Raw genomic sequence first — 22,109 nt, 5'->3', positions numbered from 1 at the left:
AGTCTAATTAAAAAAAAAATTAAAATGTGTCATTATATCAGGCTTCAGATTTTCCAAATAAAAAAATTTCTTAGGTAAAAGTTTGGCCGAACAAAAGTATTTGCGTCTAAGTAGTAGTTTAGTTATCTTATGCGCAGCAGGGCTGGGTGTGTCCTGGGTACCAGGTAGCCAATGAGTCCACTAAAAGGTATATAGTCTAGGTAGACCACTAATGCTTGACAGTGGCTCGTCGACACCTGGAAATGGTTGACATACCATAGGTCAGCATTGATAGAAGGTCAACACAAGCTTACTGTCGACATGGACATTGCCGACACTCAGAGGTCGACACTAGTTTTTAACTTTTTTTTGGTGTAGACCGACTGGGTTCATTCTTTACTATCCAAGTGGGCATAAAGTGAGAGTATAATAGTGTGCTCAGCGTACCCTGCCCGAAGCAAGGGGACGTGGTATATGGTGTCCATATTGATATATGTCGACAAATACACATGAAAGATTTGTGTCAACCTTTTCAACGTCGACCTTAAGCTTGTGTCAGCCTTCTGGCAATGTTGACCATTTTCAGGTGTTGTCCTAGTCACTGTTGAGTTGACCCTTAGTGGTCAACCCACTTATACCCCCCGTAACCCTACTAAGATGCTGTTGGCACCTGATGTCTGGAAGACGCCCGTTGATGTAGTCGCCCCGTTACTTCGCCCACCACTGATTTCTCGTTTGCTTTCAGTCTCTGCTTCTTCAGTCGATCAAATTAAAACAGAAATTAAGTTGGTGGTTTTATTTCTATTGGACCAGGGTTTGCTGTCAGAAATCCTGCGCAAGGAAGAGGACCCCAGGACAGCGTCTCAGTCATTGCTGGTAAACCTGAGGGCCATGCAGAACTTCTTAAACTTGCCCGAGGCAGAAAGGGACCGGATCTATCAGGACGAGCGAGAGAGGAGCATGAACCCTAATGTAAACCTGCTGTCCTCCTCATCCAGCAGCCCCAGCTCATCCCGCGTCCCACAGGTACGTCACACCCATGCAGTACTGTGTATGGTCTCCGCTGTTATGTTATTAAGCGTTTACATTACGCCTTCTGGGCATGACGCAGTGTTGGGCGGACATCGGAAGCATGATGCTGCGCGCCAGGGATATATGCGCATAGTCAGGCGGATGTAGACACTATGTAGACAAAAGTGATTGGACGCTGACAGCAAATAGATCCGTGAGATGTTATTGGTGTCAGGACGTTGTAGGACCGCCTTCTTGGCAAACTGACCACAAGTTCCTGGACCACAGCAGGTGGAAGGTCAAGTCAGCCTAGAACTCACCTGTCTCTCCAATACATCCCAGAGGTTCTTAGTGGGGTTAAGATTTGGACTCGGAGCTGGCCGGTCCACCCGGGTAATCGTTATCTGTAAAACCACCTGCAACAGCCCCACAGCATAACCCCTCCATACTTTACCGTGCACGTGGAAATCAGACGTTCTCCTGGCAATCGCCAAACACGTCCATCCACGTTTTATATATTCAAGAAAACGTGACGACTGCAGCAGCGCGGTTTTCAGCTTGCGCAGGGAATGTCCAATCGCTCTTGTCTTCATAGTGTATTTGCCACACTGGTTTGCTGCTAGTTATTATCATCAGTGCGTCCATTAGACTTTGCCTACATGAGGTCGCTCAGTTACGCCCCTTCAGACATTAATATTAATGCCATCAAAATGCATTGTCTACGCTAGCAAACCATCAGTGCCATTACTATGCAAGGCAAGCTCCGCAAGGCAAGCTCCGCAAAGCATGCTCCGCAAGGCAAGCTCCGCAAGGCAAGCTCCGCAAGCAAGCGCGTTGAACTGAGTACCGGCCCCTATATCTATAAGAACATTCATCTAACCAGCTGCAGTATGTTCTGACCAGTACAAAGTTCGTATCGGTTAGTAATGGCCTGTGACCGCAGCAACCTGGAATTGGAAATGAATGAATCACCCGCAGCCATAAACCCCCCTAATAAACACGGTTATCCCGGCCGCAGAGTTTCCACTCTCCTTGTGAAATCTACAGGTGACAAGTGCCTGATGAGACCTTTGTGTCATTGTGCCCACTCCGCGCTTTCATTCTGCCCTTGATTCGTCAGCTGATGGGAGAAATCATTCAATTAGAGCAGGCGGCAGGATACAGAAATAACAATAACAGTTTAAGAAAATTAAAGGCACAAATCAGAGGCGACCTGGGGCCCGGCCTGCGAAAATGAAATTTCGCTTTTTCATTTCCGCTCATTTCCTAGGTGAAATTGGGTGTCCGACTGGTTAGGATAATGAGTATAATCATAGCGGGGCCTATGTGCTCAGGTGACATACGTACATCTTTAATAACGGATGAGGGGGACATGAGGGAGTGCCGTAAATTGAGTAGTCATTTATTATTTAGAGACCTTTACCCATTCTCTCAGTTTTTCCTGGGCGGATTGGTTCCCGCACCAAAGACGTTATCAGACAACAGGAAGGGAGGTAGAGTCTCGCACACCTCGTCTGCACCGCATTGGCTCGGAACTCGCTACCTCATACAGAAGAAGCGGCGCACAGAACTGTGGATCTGACTCCGCGTTGTTAGCAAAAGCAAAAAAGCACACAACTGAGGAAAACCATGCTGCACTGCAGGTGGGGCAGATGTAACCGGTGCAGAGAGAGTTAGATTTAGGGGAGTTATTTTGTTACCGTGCAGGGTAAATACTGACTGCTTTTTTTTTAACACCGCATCTTAGATTTTAGTTTGAACACACAACAACCAAATCTAACTCTCTGCACATGTTACATTTGCCCCACCTGCAGTGCACATGGTTTTGCTGTTGTGTGTGTTTTTGCTTTGATGACAACCCTGGCCTTGTGACGGAACTGTACAATGTTTGGACTCATAAGACTCCTCTACGGGGAACGTTGACATGTTGGACACGGGATGATATTGGGCAGGAAGTGATGACAGGAGCTGATTGGTTGGTTCGCATTCTCTACTTTATTTCTCTCCACGCATTGAGAAAATGTCCCATCTACAGTATGATTGAATTGTTGTCTATGTTCTTTTTTTCATATGATTATGCTAAGTATGCATTTAAAGGACCGGGCCAGGGGTGCAGAGAGACCGCCCGCAACTCAATACTGCGGGTGTTTAAAAAAAAGTGAAAAGAGATGATGTTGCATCCAATCAGATTATGCATAGCTTTTCTCTATTGCATCCGGAAAAATGGTAGACAGAATCTGGTTGCTATGGGCAACTTCCCCTCTTTTCAGTACAAGGTTTAGTGAATTTAGCCCTAAGAGAATGAATAGTCTCTGCAATAGCCGCCTGATGTGGATGTATTGATCCGATGTTGCGTACTAGGACGTAGTTCGGATCATTGCAGGAGGAGGCGTCTGCTAGTAATAGACGCCTGCTGCTGCATTACCAGACAGCGCCATCAATGTTAACGTTTTTACCGTCGACGGGGTTAATGTCGGTCCGTTAAGTACTTATAAGTGTTCTCAGAAAGCAGGAAATTTCACTGATTGGGGCAGATGTATTAAGCCTGAGAACACACCAGCCAATCAGCACCCAATTGCCATTTTTCAAACACAGCTGATTAGCTGGTGCGTTATTACCTTCCACTTTATCTCTTCACCAAGCTTAATACATCTTCCCCATTGTCTTTATAATTCACTCTGCAGTACGAAACTGTGGGCTCTTGGCTGGGAGGGTTCCTAGAAGTTTGCACAGTTGGCAAATTCCTTTTGTTTTGTGTGTCTCTGTAAATTGGTTGGGATGTGTTCGCAGTGCGCCCGTGGAAAGTCATGCGGAATTTACGTGCGATGTGCGGCTCTTTTGTTTTACCAGCGCAGCAGAAAATATATGTAACGTTCTACAACCTATATGTTATGAAAAGCCAGGCGTACTGTTATAATTCGCAGTTAGATCGAGAAGTCCAGAGTTGGCGCAACGGCTTACGCAATTCTCAACCGCGGCAGCCCGATTGCTCACTTATGCACCAATTATCTGTCTGGGGAAGTGATAAAGTGGAAGTTTTAATGCAGCAATCGGCCCCCAACTGTCACATTACAGACTGGGTTTGAAAAATGACAGTTGGGGGCCGATCATCTGCTGCGTTATCTCCGTCCACTTTTGCACTTCACCCGGCTTAATAAATATACCCCTCATGATCCAACTGAAAAAGATGTCCCGCCCCCATCCGTTAAACAATCGCATAAGACAGCTTACATGACATATGAGGCGTATGAGGCCGGACAGTTCTGTGTGACGGCGCGATCGCTGCCCAGAATGACAGACAGCCGCCGGATATTTGGACTTGTGTCCAACTCAGAATCAGGCAAATAGCTTACATCCTTCTGCTGCAGGGGTATTTGTACTAAGCTTATGGAGAGAGATAAAGAGGGCCGAGATAAAGGGGGTGAACGTTGGCCGGGCGTCCCCATGCTCCAGCACCCTGCCGCCCCCCCCACCCGCACCGCTGTGCAAACGCCTCATACTCATGTGATACTCGCTGAAGGTGTTCGCACTGCGGGTCTGCGAATGCGTATTTTCGCCGATACGCAGGAGCAGATCCACAACATCGGTCCCCGGGCTGAATTGGGGCTCTTTACGAGCCAACCTGAATCAAACCAAAAGTACCAACCAACCAGCTCCTAACTGTTATTTTTCAAACCTGGCCTGTAACAGGACAATTAGCAGCTGATTGGCTGGTACTCTCAGGCAGGGAAGGGGGTCAAATGACATGCCAGCCAATAACTTATAAAACATTTCCTCTGCCCATAAATCCACAAATGACGAAAAGTCAAGGAGGTCTCTCTCTGTCCACGTCCCCCGCAGTAATTATTCCCAATCACAATTAACCTGATTAGAATAATGGACAGGAAGTGCCCCACCATAACTAATGCTCCTTGGCATCAGCCCTATTGAATCCTCTGACGATTGCTGCACAGATGGCTCCGCTGAAGCGTTTTCCCATTTTCATGTGTGATATATTTCTTCTCTTCTCTCACCCTCTCTGCAGCTGAAGACCTCCAGCACGCCCACGTCCGACATCCAGGTCAAAGTGGAGGGCGACACAACCAACGTTACCATCACATCTGCCGTGTATGATGAGATTCAGCAGGAGATGAAACGCGCCAAGGTGTCCCAGGCGCTCTTCGCCAAAGTAGCTGCTAATAAGAGTCAGGTGAGCGAGCTGGCAGGGCAAGTGGGCTGGCAGGGCAAGCGGTCCCAATTATTGACACAATCATTAAGTCAACATCAAAAGGTCAACATGAGCTTTTCACTTTTTTTGAGCCGACACGTGTCGACAGGCGGGATTTCATGCCCTATAATCCACTACGGCGTAGTGGGAGAATAAAACAGCGCGCTGAGCGCAGCGATACACCTAGCCTGAAACATTCCGTGCGTAGCGTGCCATGCGAGGGGTCGCGGTGCACTTAGACGGTATCCATGCTGACTGTGTCGACATTCTTGACAAAAACTCACGTCGACCTTAAGCATGTTTACCTGTTTCATGTGTCGGTGTAAGCCATGAAGATGTTCTGTGGTCGACACAATGCATGTTGACGTAATATACCGTAGGTTGACTCAGATGGAACAACAGAATAACCTATTTTGAAGTATGTTTATTGTTTTCGTACAATACCACAAAACCGTGGAAGAGTCCTGTATGTCATGTGGAGCGACGTCACGCGTGTGTGTGGACACAACGTCATGCGTCTCCAATTCTTTTTCATATAAACAAACAAACGTTCAGCGTCCTTCACCGTTGGCTGTAAAGGGCATTAACAAGTTAACGCGCCCCCCCCCAGGTCACATGTCCCCAGTGTCCCTGTCGCAGCCGTCAGACCTCCAGCTGATGCTCGCACAATGTGTAGGATCCGGGAAGCGTACAGCCAGCGCTGGCTACCATGGGAAACCCGCACCTTATTGGTCACGGAGTCCGCTACCATAAATAATACCACGGCCTGTTTTGAATTTCACAGATAGTCCCAGGCCTGTCTAATAAGGAAACTTTCACAGACATTAAATAAGGGCCTAGCATCCCATTAGGGAGATATAAGTCATACAGACATTTCATGGGCCGCAGTTAATGACCAGCGTTTTGGGGCGAGGTTACCGCCATTGTGCAAAGTTTAATAAGAGAGAATAAAACTCGCTTAAAGGAATCTTCTAAATAAGGTATTGAACACACGGATGCTGTTTATGGGGCTTAAGATGAATTATGTTGGAGGTATCAGAGCCAAGTGGTCTGATAATGAGACCCAGACAACAAAGATACATTGATGCAGCCAGCCAAGCCCGGGACCGTTGTGTTGTGGAAGTTACTGTAGGCACTAACAATGTACTGTACATTATTTACATTCTAACATACAGTACGGGCACATACGTGTCACATGATCCTGGCCGCATGCTCAGCGCTCACGTTATCAGACGGGCACTCACATACTTCTTCTGGGTAGGGGTCATTGCGCCGCCCCTATTTAAGTCAACATGCATTGTGTCGACGATTGAAGGTCGACAGGGCTTAGGGTCGACTATTGAAGGTCGACATGGCTAAGGCCGCATCGTCGGAATGTCGACACAACCATTAGGTTGACAATAGGAAGATTGACAGTCAAAAGGTAAACATACGTTTTTCAAGTTCCAAAGTTCTCCCTCCACGCCCTAGCAGATGTAGAGTATGAAATAACGCCTGTCGGCACAAGTCGGCTAAGAAAAAAAAACAGGAAAAATTCACGTCAACCTTTTGACTGTTGTCCTTCCCATTGTCGACCTAATGCTTGTGTCAACCTGCCGACCGTAGCCATGTCAACCTATTTCACGCGTCAACATAAGCCCTGTCGAACTTAAGTGGTCGACCTAATGAAAGTCGACCTTCTTAGTGTTGACCGTATCCCATGGTAGAGTGTACATCACTGCTAGTCAGTTCCTCGATGTCTGACCTTACAGGATCCACAGTGCTGCCTGAGATGGGTTATCATTTAGTTATGTCTGCTTAATAACCTTGGCTGACTTGGGCACCTGATCCAGCGCATACTGCTTACTATGACCGGGCCCGGTGCCTCGCTACGCTTGGCACACTAATTCTGCCGGGATTTCAACCACCGGGATTCCGACTGCCGGGATTTCAACTGCATCCCCCTCACTGCTCGACCAAGTTTTCTTGTGTCGAACTTATGTACCTGTCAACATAATGCATGTCGACTACGTGTTATCGACCTATTGCTTAAATAAATCCCCCCCCCCCCCCCGCAGCCTGTAACAGAGGCCGATTGCTTGGTTCTTTATCTCTCCCGAAGCTTTGACAAATATTCCCCCACGGCCTATAAAATGGCAGTTAGGAGCACACTGGTTGGTACTTTATCTCTCCCCAAGCTTTGACACACCTCCCCCTTTGTATGATAAGCTAGTATAGTTGAGAAGCCTCCTCGGTTGGTTCATCGCCCCCCCTTTACGTCTCCAGCCTTGCTGCGAAACGCATTGTAGCGCCAACCACTAGGAACCCACTTAAGCTGCAAAATGAATAGACGCACAAACCCCCCTGTATACCACATGGCGAAATATAATGAGGGTTGGAACTGTTAAAGGACTGAAACTGCTAAATGCATGATGCTACTTGGCAAAACTACTGTGCATTTAACGGTTTTCCACTGTGTAATAAGTGACATATGTGGGAAACGTGCAGTAAATGTGAAAAAAGGCACAATTGGGTTCTCAAACCTGCCCTTCTCTCCTCTGTGTTCCCCCTCGTGTGAATATCAAAGTCCTGCAGCCGGTAATGGATGGTTTTACGGGCCGCTTTAGCGAGACTTGCGGGTCACACAGTCGGCATTATAACACCAGCTTGTAGGCAGAGCAGTAAGTGGTGGCTACATACATTAACCCGTCAGGCGGTGTGGGGGTGCGGGGGGCATACACTTTGTCATCTGTAACTGGAAATAACCACATAAGAAAGGGGGATTTTCCTAGGCAGCTGAGATTGCTTAAAGGTGCACCGGAATCCTAGCAGCCAATGAGACGGCTGCTTTCATTGCTTCACTTGCACAAGACGAATAAAAGTTACTTGGTAAATGGTTACGACGGACATTTGGGCAGTGATGATGTTCCCCCCAGTCTTTTGTCCCAACTGTGGGGTATGTTTACTAATGTGCTGCTTTTCAGAAGTCAATAGTAACCCAACAGAATCTAGCAATTATCCTCTAGATCACAGGTTCTCAAACTTGGTCCGCAGGACCCCAGACAGTGAATGTTTTCCAGGGGATACGGTCGTATTGTCGACTAGAATTATGTTGACAGTCATTAGGTTGACACCGTTGGGTCGACAGGCAACTAGGTCAACATGGATGAAGGTCGACATGGGACAAGGTCGACATAGTTTTAGGATGACAAATGCGTTAGGTCAACATGGGTTAGGTCGACAGGTCGTGAGGTCGACATGGTTTTTTTTGAGCCAACATGTGCCGACAGGCGTTATTTCATGCCCTACCATCCACCAAGGTGTAGTAGGAGAATAAAATAGTGTGCCGAGCGATGCGAGGGGCTGCGGTTGACTCGGTTGAATTCCAACTGTGTCCATGTCGACTGTGTCGACATGCGGGTGAAAAAAAAGGTGGGAAAAAACCCGTCAACCTTGCGACCTGTCGACCTAACCCATGTTCACCTGGACACCTGTCGACCTTCACCCGTGTCGACCTAGAACCCTGTCGACCTAGAACCCTGTCGACCCAACGGTGTCGACCTAAGTCTGGTCGACAATACGATCCACACCCGTTTTCCAGATCCCCTCACAGAATCACAAGTGAAATAATTAGCTCCACCTGTGGATCTTTTCAAATGTGTCAGTGAGTAATGACTGCACCTGTGCACCTGCCGGGTGATCTGGAAAACATGAACTGTGTGGGGTCCTGAGGACCGAGTTTGAGAACCACTGCTCTAGATGGTGCTAGATAAATTATAGAAGAATCTCCACTTCTACAAACTCACAGGGAGAAATGTAATAAGATGGGAGTTCTATTTCACTTGGGATGTTGCTATGGGCAACCACATAGAATCTATTTCTTATGTATTTAGCACCTACTAGAAGATAATAGATAGTATTTGGTTAGTTGCCCATAGCAACATCCCATCTGAATTTTTCCTACACTCTGGTAAATACACCCCACATCTCAGCAGGTGTTGTAAGCCTACGAGCAGGGCCCCCCAACCACTATGTCTGTAATTACCCAGTATTGCCTTGTCTGTTTTTTGCATTGTCTTATTTATTTTTGAGCTTCCCTCTGAGCGATTAGCCACGTCCTTGTACAATCAGCCAGGGATGTCTGTTGTTGCTCCTTGGGATTCTATTTATTATTGTATAGAAAGTGCTAAATAAATAAGACATAGAATCTGATTGGGTAACACCTAATCGTCATTAGAACTCCTCCTATGATACGTTATATCCTGCATACCTCCCAACATGACCCATTCCAGGAAGGACAAGATGCTCTGTTCCTGGACTTCCATACCAGTGGCAGTTGCAGAGTTGCATGACTGCCGCACAGTCCAAAATTCAGATAGGGGAGCCACACCTACTGCCACCCCAAACACCACAGTCTGGGACTCACTGGCAGGGGTGGCTCCCCTATTTGATTTTGGACAGTGGTGCAGATCCGCCTTTGCAACTGCCACTAGCAAGGAAGCCCAGGAGCAGAGCATTATGTCCCTGCTGGAATGGGTCATGTTGGGCGGTATGTATCCTGTACTCAGCATAGTAGGGGAGAAGGAGAGTGGGGGGCATAGAGCCAAATCCTTCAGTGGATGACATTACCAAGACACAGGACTATAATATATTGAATATAGGAACATTTAGGGGCCTATTTATAAAACAAAATTTGTGGCTATGTCCCCGAAACCCCTGTTTTGGTGGGCTAGCTGCAAATATGATGTATCCCTGCAATGTATGAAGGAGGAGCCTCAGCGATCCCTCAATTGTTACCCACAGCCGTGTCCTCATGTTTCTATGAGGTATTAAATGCTGCCCAATATACCAGGAATGCCCGATATTAGCCCCCAGCAGCTACCACATTTTTTTGGTTGTGGTAACCCGGTGTAGTCTGTGGGATGTAGTTCCGGCGGGATTCCTCACGAATCCTCCGCTGGAACTGGCCACTGCACATGGTGGTCAGCCTCGAAAGCCAACTAAGCACATCTCAGGGACGGACTTCTTTCAGAGTCCCTGTCCCAGCCTGTTCCGGGTGATACATACACCCGATATGATTGCATTCTGTAGTGTCATCCTGGGCGCTAATATCACACCCAGATCGCATTGCAGATGTAAACATTGATAAATGGTCCCTTAAACTTTGCAAATGATACTACAGAGCAACACGGCAATGCGGTCTGAAAGTTCCGACACCGACACGGCATATTGCCGAGTCGGTGACGTCACATGGGGCGGTGCTGGGCGGCGGCGCATCATCGGGGGCTCGGGAGGAGGCAGTACTTGGAGCTGACAGTGCTGCCTCCTCCATACTGTGAACGGGACACGGGTCGCTCGACCCAGGCACCCGTTCACACTGCACTTGACACGGGTCATAGTCGTGTTCAACCCTGTTCATTACCAGGGTTGAACACCCGTGTTGCTCGACCCGTGGTGGCCTTTTCAGACCGCACCGTGACCCATGTTTAGGCCCCGCGAACACGGCAATAAGCCGTGTTCGGAGTGCGGTCTGAAAGCGGTATGAGTAAACAAAGCCAAGATTAGAGCAACGGATTGCATTATTATTATTATTATTTATCATTGTATTATTATTATATTATTATTATATTATTATTTATTATTATTATTAGCATTTTATTATTTTTATTATTGTTATTATTTATTATTATTATTATTATATTGTTATTTTGTTGTTTGTATTCTTATTGTTATTTTGATAATTTTATTTTTTTTATTCCATCATTATATAATATTATTGTTACTTTGCAATTATTATTATAATTATTATTATTATTATTATTATTATGATTATTAACAGTCAACAGGAAGGGTAAAAAAAATTGCAAAATAAGTATTTTAATTATTGTACATTGATTTGAACCACCGTTAATGAAAAGGGATGGGACATTGATACGTGAGGCAAAATTCCTCACGTGAAATTAAGATTAAATGTACAGTTTGGTTTCTAAAATGATATCGTAAACAGGCAGATGATGGCTCCCATATCCTCTGAACAACTACTCCCAGCTAGCTCTGCAGGTAGTTGTCCGGACAACAACAGCCGCGGTGTTCTAGGAGGCTGGGAAAAAATATAATACAATCATTTGGACTTTGAGGGATCCCGAATACACACACCTAATTCTTACACAGTCAGGCAGAAATCTCAGCAGGACGGGAGTTAGACCTTTCTCAAGGTGAGAAATACCAAAGTGTCAGGTTGACACTCGGCTCATATTTTATACCACAGTAGCAAAGTAAATTTGTTTAACTTGACATATTTCACGTTCCTCCTTCTCTTATCTTGCTGTCACTTGCAAGCCTTCTTGTTAAGATCACACCGTGGAGATTTATGGGTCCCGCATAGTTCTCAGCCTGCTAATTCCCTTAAAAAATGAGACTTCTGATATATAAGGAGGCAAAACTAATGAAAGCTACAATATGGGGGTGAGTTATGTGCGTCGCTAATATATAACATGCCGCACGATGGTGACTGTCTGAACCGGACAGGCGCTGCACGGATCCATATTGAAGAGTAATTATAGCCATAGCAGTTCCAACAGTCATGCAGCGTAAGTCAAATCTCTATACTAGTCAAGCCCCAAAATCCAACTGCTTGCTGATTTATTCAGGCGGAACCCAGTGAAAGTAGAATTAGTGCATATGAAGTCACTCGTGTCAGGTGATACATACATGCTGTACAGGCTTTCTCCCTGTAATCCCTAATTTTGGGGCGTTATCCCTAGCCCTCTCTAGCGAGAGAGAGTGTGAGCTTGGTTCCTGGATCCATTCCTCCTATGAAGTGGGTGTTGTGGAATTGATGACGCGTTTCGCCATGAATCACATCATAATCATCCTGTGCCACATATTGTGCCTTGGAGCAGCGGATGGGGTTTGGGGGAGCAGTGGTTGCGCAAATATCAGCTGCCACACTTCCCATCTGCGCCTATCCTCTGGCCCTTTGTGTGGGGTGGCCACCTTGATTAACTCTCACTGTGATGTTGGTGTTGCCAAATTGATGATGCGTTTCGCCATGAATCACATCATAATCATCCTATGCCACAACTTGTGGCTTGGAGAGGCGGGTGGGGGAGCAGTGGATGCCAAAATATCAACTGCCACACTTCCCATCTGCGCCTATCCTCTGGCCCTATGTGTGGGCTGGCCTCCTGGATTAACTCTCACTGTGATGTTGGTGTTGCCGAATTGATGACGCGTTTCGCCGTGAATTACTTGATAATCATCCTATGCCACAAATTGTGGCTTGGAGCAGCGGAAGGGGGATGCCAAAATATCAACCGCCACACTTCCCATCTGCGCCTATCCTCTGGCCTTTGCTGGCATCAGCAATTATGAGGTATAAAAGATAGATCTTGCTTGGCTGTGGTTTTATCCATACCAAGTCTTGGAGATAAAGTGGAGCAGTAACCCGAGGCAACCAATTAGCTTCTCGATGCCTAGCACAGTTTTTGCCAGAAGCTGATTGGTTGCTTTGTTTAACTGCTCTTCTTCTCCTCTCTCCAAGGCTGGATACTTCCCCCATACAGACAGATACGAGACGCTAGATTACAACGATCTATCATATATGTGTTAATATTTGTTACAACGTATACATGACCTACAGCAATATTATGTGTGCCGTATACCCTTCCTGCATCTGAGAATCTCTCTACTCATCCATATGGCAGAATTATAACTCACCCAATTACCGTGCAAATTATCGCTAATATTAGCTCATGAATGTGTTTCTGCTCCACAGGTTGGTTATTATTTATAAAAATCACACAACCAGCTGATACATTCATAAGCTAATTATTCCCGCAGCTGGGTGCACGGGAGCAAGATGGCTGAGAGGAAGAGGAAGGAGGGTTTTTTTTTTTTTTTCAGAGACTCGCTCTGTGGTAATGATGGGGGGGGGGGGGGGGGGTGTTCTTGTCCGGGGTTGATAAACTGATAATATTACTTCTGTGCAACCCCATTTATTTACCACACACTTCAGCTTTTACTGAAATCGATGACAAATTGGGAATTTACTGCTTTTCTGTTGCATTTTTCACCTATAAAGTACATAAGTAATTAGTATGCACATTGTAAGGGGCAATCTTAATAATAAGAAAAAAAAGGTGATTGTCCAATAGCATCCAATGAGATTCTATCATTTCTGTATTACATCATAGAAACTGATAACCACAATCTGATTGGTTTGCTATGTGTAATATCACTTTCTGTCCTTTTTCGAAGATTTACTTTTACCCCTAAAGGCCCATACACACTTAAGGGGCTTCTGAGCGATATTGTTCACAAGCATTCAACATGACAGCACATACAAACTATAACAAAAACAGAGGAGGACTATAAATATTTTTGGCTTTATTGTCTTTGCTTTTTGAAGCTGAGTTTTCATAGGTTATGTTGATATATTGTTGTATTGAACTTCGGAGGCAAAGACGTGCTTCAGGGGGTTGTACCATTATTGGATTGACTGCTGCAGAGGTACTTACAGTACTAAGGTCTAAGCTTGCCTGGGTATAATGGACATGCTTTGGTTCTTGTGATTGGAGAGGGTGAAGCCTGCCAAAACATTCTCCATTGTGAGAGGGGTAGGAGAGGGATTGACCCGGAAGGTGCCAGACAAAAAATCCTCAGATGCTACCAGTGGCGGATCCAGAGGGGGGGAGGGGAGGTCTGCAGCACAATTCAAAGTTCAAATGGTGGAGTCATATCAACTGCCACCAACTGCCATTCCAAGCTGACTCACTGGCTGTTAGTGTTTCTCCCCAAATTGATTTTTAAACTGTGCTGACCAAAGGATGTCAGAGCCTATTCACTTTCACTGTCCAGACATATTGGGTGAAATTTAATAGGGTGAGAGATTCAGAAAGTGAGAAATTTGATAAGAAAGCTCCAATTTTTTTTAAAGCGGCAATCATTTACACTTAAAAAAAAAAAAAAAACCTGGAGATTTCTTACCAAATCTCACACTTTCTGAATCTCTCATCTTTTTAAATTCCCCCCATTTATAAATAAATGATTAAATAAATATGGCCCTTATTCTGGTTGGTGCGGCCGGAGCCGCATATGCGGCTCCAACGCACCAGGCGAATCCCCGCCTTCCATACGGATCGCCACGGCCGTCCGTACGCGGATATGTGGCGATCCGCATGAAATTGGACGGGGATACGCCTCCTCCATGGTGGGAGCAGCCCCTGCATTCGATGGTCGCCGAACATCGAATGCAGGGCCGCACGCTCCACCAGGTCCCGCAACACAAGACCACACGGACACTTGTCCGTGTGAAATCTTGTATGGGGGCGGGCAGCTGACATCCGGCGATGTCAGATGCCCGCCCCGTACCCACGCGTCACGGCCTCATTACCATGCATACGCCCCGCGTTTGCATGGGAACGCCCATGAAACGCTGGGCGTATGCATAGGGTAATGAGGATAAGTAGACCCTCACGCCCCTCTACGCCCCCTGTGCGGCGTATAGAGAATCCTTGCGGCGAAATCGCCTGCACATGCGCAGAGTGACCTCTGCACATGCGCAGAAGATAAACATCGGCGGCCCGTACGCAAGCGGGAATTTCCGCACCAACCAGAATAAGGGCCTATATGTATTATTTTATTTAGCCCCAGTATCGGCTATAGCCGTGATGAAAGCATCCGGGGGGATGGGGGCATGTGAGAATCCACCTCATTTCCTGCAATAACCATATGGATTTTTCCTAGCCCCATTCACCACCACAAAGTTGAGAGTTGCCGTACGGCAACGTCTGCGACACTTGTGTGGTTGTGTTCTCCCCTTTGAAGGCTCCAAAAACACTTCTCGGAGGAAAAAAAAATCTTTCATCCTCTCCCTCACCCAGAATAGAGCAGGTCTGTGCAAATGTGGCCTTTCTCTTGTAAAAACAAGGCAGTCTTGTGTTACAGATTACCCGATAAATCCCCAGTGCCTTCATAGTTCACTGCCTACAGCTGCTACAGATGGGCAGGATCTCTCCCTGTCTCTTCTCTGCGCTGTGCAGCCGGCAGTGGAAGGAGAAAATGCTATGATCAGGCTATTAACATTGGAGCCGGTGAGGAAGACGAAGCACAATGAGAACAGCTGGTGTTTCTGCCTTGGCCGATATAGCGAAGATAATCAAATCTAGCCTCCCCCCCCCCCTATTTATATTTGGGGAGAGCGGTGGGGGTGGAGGATGGGAGGGCATCAGAGGCTTAATTATTGACAATTTATTAACAGTTATTTATATAGCGCACACATATACCGCATCGCTTTCCGGCAAGTATATCAGTCACTCCCTGTACCAGTGGACCTGGCCTGATTCAGACCAATTTGCTAGGCAGCGTATTTTAGCTGCCTAGCGTGCAGGTAAATGCTGCCCAGCCTTTCTATGAGTGTGCCCATAAAACACTGGTTTTTTTCCCGCCCTCCCATACTAGAGCCAATGCCCCAGTAAAGTGTGAAACTCGCGAAGACGTTCACTTAGGGGGACCGAATTCAGCCCACAGGTCTGAATCATCCCGATATTCACTATGGCACTTCCGCACACATTCATGCTAGGGTTAATTTTGTTGGGAGCCAAATTAACCTGGATTGTGGGAGTACCCAGAGGAAACCCACCCAAGCACAGGGAGGATATACAAACTCCGCGCAGTTTGGTGGGACTCGAGCTCATGACCTGTGAGGCAGTAACGCTAACCACCACACCGTCCGTGCTGCCCCGTATATATAACACATGGTGGGGATAGAACCCATGACCTCAGCGCTGTGAGGCGGTAATGCTAACCATTACACCGTCCGTACTGCCCCGTATATATAACACATGGTGGGCATAGAACCCATGACCTCAGCGCTGTGAGGCAGTAATGCTAACCATTACACCGTCCGTACTGCCCCGTATATATAACACATGGTGGGGATAGAACCCATGACCTCAGCGCTGTGAGGCAGTAACGCTAACCACCACACCGTCCGTACTGCCCCGTATATATAACACATGGTGGGGATAGAACCCATGACCTCAGCGCTGTGAGGCAGTAACGCTAACCATTACACCGTCCGTACTGCCCCGTATATATAACACATGGTGGGGATAGAACCCATGACCTCAGCGCTGTGAGGCAGTAATGTAACCATTACACCGTCCGTACTGCCCCGTATATATAACACATGGTGGGGATAGAACCCATGACCTCAGCGCTGTGAGGCAGTAATGCTAACCATTACACCGTCCGTACTGCCCCGTATATATAACACATGGTGGGGATAGAACCCATGGCCTCAGCGCTGTGAGGCTGTAATGCTAACCACTACACTGTCCGTACTGCCCCGTATATAGAACACATGGTGGGGATAGAACCCATGACCTCAGCGCTGTGAGGCTGTAATGCTAACCACTACACCGTCCGTACTGCCCCGTATATAGAACACATGGTGGGGATAGAACCCATGACCTCAGCGCTGTGAGGCAGTAATGCTAACCATTACACCGTCCGTACTGCCCCGTATATATAACACATGGTGGGGATAGAACCCATGACCTCAGCGCTGTGAGGCAGTAATGCTAACCATTACACCGTCCGTACTGCCCCGTATATATAACACATGGTGGGGATAGAACCCATGACCTCAGCGCTGTGAGGCAGTAATGTAACCATTACACCATCCGTACTGCCCCGTATATATAACACATGGTGGGGATAGAACCCATGACCTCAGCGCTGTGAGGCAGTAATGCTAACCATTACACCGTCCGTACTGCCCCGTATATATAACACATGGTGGGGATAGAACCCATGGCCTCAGCGCTGTGAGGCTGTAATGCTAACCACTACACTATCCGTACTGCCCCGTATATAGAACACATGGTGGGGATAGAACCCATGACCTCAGCGCTGTGAGGCAGTAATGTAACCATTACACCGTCCGTACTGCCCCGTATATATAACACATGGTGGGGATAGAACCCATGACCTCAGCGCTGTGAGGCAGTAATGCTAACCATTACACCGTCCGTACTGCCCCGTATATATAACACATGGTGGGGATAGAACCCATGGCCTCAGCGCTGTGAGGCTGTAATGCTAACCACTACACTATCCGTACTGCCCCGTATATAGAACACATGGTGGGGATAGAACCCATGACCTCAGCGCTGTGAGGCTGTAATGCTAACCATTACACCGTCCGTACTGCCCCGTATATATAACACATGGTGGGGATAGAACCCATGACCTCAGCGCTGTGAGGCAGTAACGCTAACCACCACACCGTCCGTACTGCCCCGTATATATAACACATGGTGGGGATAGAACCCATGGCCTCAGCGCTGTGAGGCTGTAATGCTAACCACTACACCGTCCGTACTGCCCCGTATATAGAACACATGGTGGGGATAGAACCCATGACCTCAGCGCTGTGAGGCAGTAATGCTAACCATTACACCGTCCGTACTGCCCCGTATATATAACACATGGTGGGGATAGAACCCATGACCTCAGCGCTGTGAGGCAGTAACGCTAACCACCACACCGTCCGTGCTGCCCCGTATATATAACACATGGTGGGGATAGAACCCATGACCTCAGCGCTGTGAGGCAGTAACGCTAACCATTACACCGTCCGTACTGCCCCGTATATATAACACATGGTGGGGATAGAACCCATGACCTCAGCGCTGTGAGGCAGTAATGCTAACCATTACACCGTCCGTACTGCCCTGTATATATAACACATGGTGAGGATAGAACCCATGACCTCAGTGCTGTGAGGCATTAATGTAACCATTACACCATCCGTACTGCCCCGTATATATAACACATGGTGGGGATAGAACCCATGACCTCAGTGCTGTGAGGCAGTAATGTAACCATTACACTGTCCGTACTGCCCCGTATATATAACACATGGTGGGGATAGAACCCATGACCTCAGCGCTGTGAGGCAGTAATGCTAACCATTACACTGTCCGTACTGCCCCGTATATATAACACATGGTGGGGATAGAACCCATGACCTCAGTGCTGTGAGGCAGTAATGTAACCATTACACCATCCATACTGCCCCGTATATATAACACATGGTGGGGATAGAACCCATGACCTCAGCGCTGTGAGGCAGTAATGCTAACCATTACACTATCCGTACTGTCCCATATATGTAACACATGGTGGGGATAGAACCCATGACCTCAGCGCTGTGAGGCAGTAATGCTAACCACCACACCGTCCGTGCTGCCATGTACTGTACAGTTAGAGAGCACTTAGACATGTAACATCTTGTGTTTGATGCCCGGGTTCCCCGCATAGCTGCAACCGTTCAGCAGGAATGTAGCATCGGTGCAGGAATGTGCTACTGTGCTTAGAAATCTGCCGTAAAATAACTTCAGAGTGTTGAATGAAAAGTGTCGCTGGACTGGAAACAAAAATTCCAATCTGGCGTGGCAGAGATACAGAGACGCTGGGTTACCGTGTGCCAGCTGACCACTGGTTTCACTGGTGCCAGGGCGGCCTGTTTAAAGTCTGTTCTTTATATATTGGTGCGGTTATATCCGGGATGCGCCGTGTGTGACCAGCATTACAGTCACCGCCGACTACGATGCAAAAGAGAATCTGATTGGTCTCTTTGGGCAACAGCCTCTCTTTTCATTTTAGAAGTTTTAGTAAATGTATCCCTAGGTCATCAGCAAAGGTCAACATTGACAAAAGGTTGACACGAGCAAAAGTCGACATGAAAAAGGTTCACACTTGGAAAGGTCGACGTACATTTTTCACTATAATTTTTCACATTTTATTTGTACCTATACTTTAACATCTACTTGTACTCCGATTGGGAACGCTAAAGTGCGGGTCCATGTCGACAGGTGGCAACAGAAAAATAATATTAAAAACTCATGTCAACGTTTTCACGTGTCGACATTTTGTCATTTTGTTTTTGTCATCTTAGACATTTGATTTTTCCATGACAAGTTTTGTCTCTTCCACTCGTTTTATTTATTCAAATAAGACGCACTTTCCGAACGACGATGAACATTGTTGCGACCTGGCGAGAACGGTTATTTGGCGCGACTGAAGCCAGCGTATAAAAGGACGCAGCTGCATTGTGTGTGGTGAGAACATGACTTTTTAGAACATGACCTCACCAGAAGTCAACATAAAAATGTTATTTGAAACGACACATCGGCAATTTTACGGCGGGGACTGTGAAAGTGAATGATGTTTTCTCATGACAATAACTTCTACGTGAGAACATTTTGAGAAGTGGGAGACAGAACGGACGCAGGCAATCTCCTGAGTATACACCTCCCCGGGTGCTGGCTGCTGTAAATTTCTCTACTGTTCTGCTTTTCTGCTCAAATCACTTAGAATTATATTGTGACGGTGAGGTGACCTAGAACTTCTCGGAATTAAGTGAATTTATAATTTTCTGTAAAACGTATCTCTGTAAACCGGTCTTTTTACAACAAAACCTTATCTCTTCGTCGCGTCGTATAACTATGTTATCCACATGATCAGTTTTTAGATGTACATTAAAATTCCTTACATGTTTATGTCAGATCTCGGCACAAGTACACTACAGAACATGTCTAGGAAGCTTTAGTAGAAGCGAGTAGGACATTGGGGGTGATTCAGGTTGGGTTGCAAAAGCAAACTCCTTCTTTAATGGACAAAACCATGCTGCACTGCAGGTGGGGCAGATGTAACATGTGCAGAGAGAGTTAGATTTGTGTGAGTTATTTTGTTTCTGTGCAGGGTAAATACCCGCTGCTTTATTTTTACACTGCAATTTAGATGGTAGTTTGAACACACCCCGCCCGAATCTAACTCTCTCTGCACATGTTACATCTGCCCCACCTGCAGTGCAAACCAACCTGAATTAGGCCCATTGTGTGTATTGGTGAGAGCGATAATTGATAAAATGTATCAATTTGTCGAGCAAAGTAGTTAAGAGGTCATACCGTGACCCCCCTCCCCCCATCCGTTCTGACAGGCGTAATGTGGTCAGTATGGGCAGTGCCCCACACTGAAGGCTGTTCCCTGCCTTGGCCGGCTTCTGCTATGGGCCCCTGGTATTCTGCACCTGATCTACCCCTAAACCTGATGCTCCGAGGTGAATGCTTCTGTTGCCTCTGGGAATACATGCCTTTTCCTATTGGAAGGAAGTGGGCAGACAAGAGATGTATAGGTTCAGGGGCGTAACTAACAATTCCCCCCCCCCGCCGCACGTTTTTTCCTGTTCTGTATTTGTGTGAGGTCCTAATTGTAGCGGGGAAGGACGTGCAGCCAATGTCCGCGGCCATCTAATCGTATAGCGCTATGTAAAGCCAATCAGATAACCGCTATTTATGTCTGCGGCCACATTACTCACAGATCCAGGTGCTTTTGAGTGGTCCCCGGTGCAGCTCAGTTCAAAATTCAAATAGGGGAGTCACCAACTGCCAGTGAGTCCGTTTAGGATGGCAGTTGGCGGCAGTTGCTGTGCCACCTCTATTTGAATTTTTGGACTGTGCTGCTGCCCCTCAGCTGGAGCCGCCACTGGCTGCAACAATAGCCAATTAGAGCATCCGCTGTTGCAGGGGCTTATTGCTCGGTATAAGGAATTTATGCTTTCCATACAGTATCAGACTCTTCCTTCCTCTTCTGAGGCTTGTAACGTCCCTCACCTGGAAGTGCTATAACCTCTCCTCTTCTTCTTCAGGGTTGGCTCTGCGAGCTCCTCCGCTGGAAAGAAAATCCCAGCCCGGAGAACCGGACCCTGTGGGAGAATCTGTGCACCATCCGACGTTTCCTGGGACTACCGCAGCACGAGAGGGATGCAGTGTATGAGGAAGAGTCCAGGCATCACCATAGCGAGCGGTTACAGCACGTAGTACAGCTCAACCCTGAACCTGTGCAGGTAAGACACCGGACCGGGCAAAGCAATGTATCACATATCCCGTCCCCGCAGTTATACAGTGATTTGGAGGAGATATATCAAGCTTTGGAGAGAGGTAAAGTTGAGTAGTAAGCCATAGCAACCAGTTAGCTTCTCGTTGTTACAAAGACTGTGCTAGATACATGGCAGTAACTGATTGGTCACTTTGAGACACTTCTCCCACTTTGCCTCTGTCCAAGGATTGGTACATCCCCCCCCCCCTTTATGATCGCTGGGAAAGGAACCATTGGTCTTCCTGGCCATGGTGATATAGATGGGGATATTTTTGTCTTTGCCATCTATAAGTCATTGTTTCTAGAATGATACAGTTGTTTGCAGTATAATATGCTATGTTGTTGCTGTTAGCAACGCATGAGTTGAGTAAGTGATGAAAGAACAAAGCTAATATCATTTCCACGTCCTGCTCTTTGAGCGTGTCTGATAAATAATAGCATATCCGTTCACCATTGACAGTAATTGGGGTTAATACAGTAGATAAATGACACTGCCATTATTAAATGGACAGCACACTCCGTGACTGTACCGGAGAAAAAAGGTTTGCCAAGAGCTGGAAGGAGTCCAGGTACTGGGGGATGTGGGGGGAAGGGAACCGGAGTACCCAGCGACTTACAGTACAGGACAAGTACATGGTATATAGACATTGCTGCATCAGGAGACATGACACTCAGATATACAGCAGGACGGCAGATAATGACAGTTAGGAGCTGTTCGTAAGAAAACAAAGGAAATCACATGAGGGCAGAGGGCCCTGCTCGTGGAGAGCTTACATACTAAAGGGGAGGGGAAGACAGACAGGGGTGTCACATACAGGGTACAACAATGACCACCATGCCCAGTTATTGAATATCATTACAGCATAGTTTCTGCCTATTAAATGTTCCTCTTCAGTCCATACTTCTTTATAAAGCCCAGATAATACAGTTTTTAGCTTTTGTTTCGTTGATCGATATTGAAAAGTAAAATGAAACTTAGGGAAGA

At 46.8% G+C, this 22,109-nt stretch overlaps 1 protein-coding gene across 3 annotated transcripts in view; it reads left to right on the top strand.

The window, feature by feature from the left end:
• Nucleotides 1-22,109, top strand: part of SATB2 (SATB homeobox 2) — a 148,834-nt gene that overhangs the window by 94,012 nt on the left and 32,713 nt on the right. For 2 of the 3 annotated variants that reach the window (XM_083154394.1, XM_083154395.1), the window contains exons 8-10: nucleotides 793-1,005; nucleotides 5,015-5,179; nucleotides 20,895-21,092. In XM_083154394.1, coding sequence (XP_083010520.1) covers nucleotides 793-1,005; nucleotides 5,015-5,179; nucleotides 20,895-21,092 — 576 coding nt within the window. The remainder of the gene's footprint in view (nucleotides 1-792; nucleotides 1,006-5,014; nucleotides 5,180-20,894; nucleotides 21,093-22,109) is intronic. The other variant, XM_083154396.1, reaches the window with a different exon arrangement.

The sequence above is a fragment of the Crinia signifera genome, chromosome 7 (genome assembly GCF_055691185.1).
Source record: "Crinia signifera chromosome 7, ASM5569118v1, whole genome shotgun sequence".
NCBI lineage: Eukaryota > Metazoa > Chordata > Amphibia > Anura > Myobatrachidae > Crinia > Crinia signifera.
This window is presented reverse-complemented; position numbering and strand designations above follow the sequence as displayed.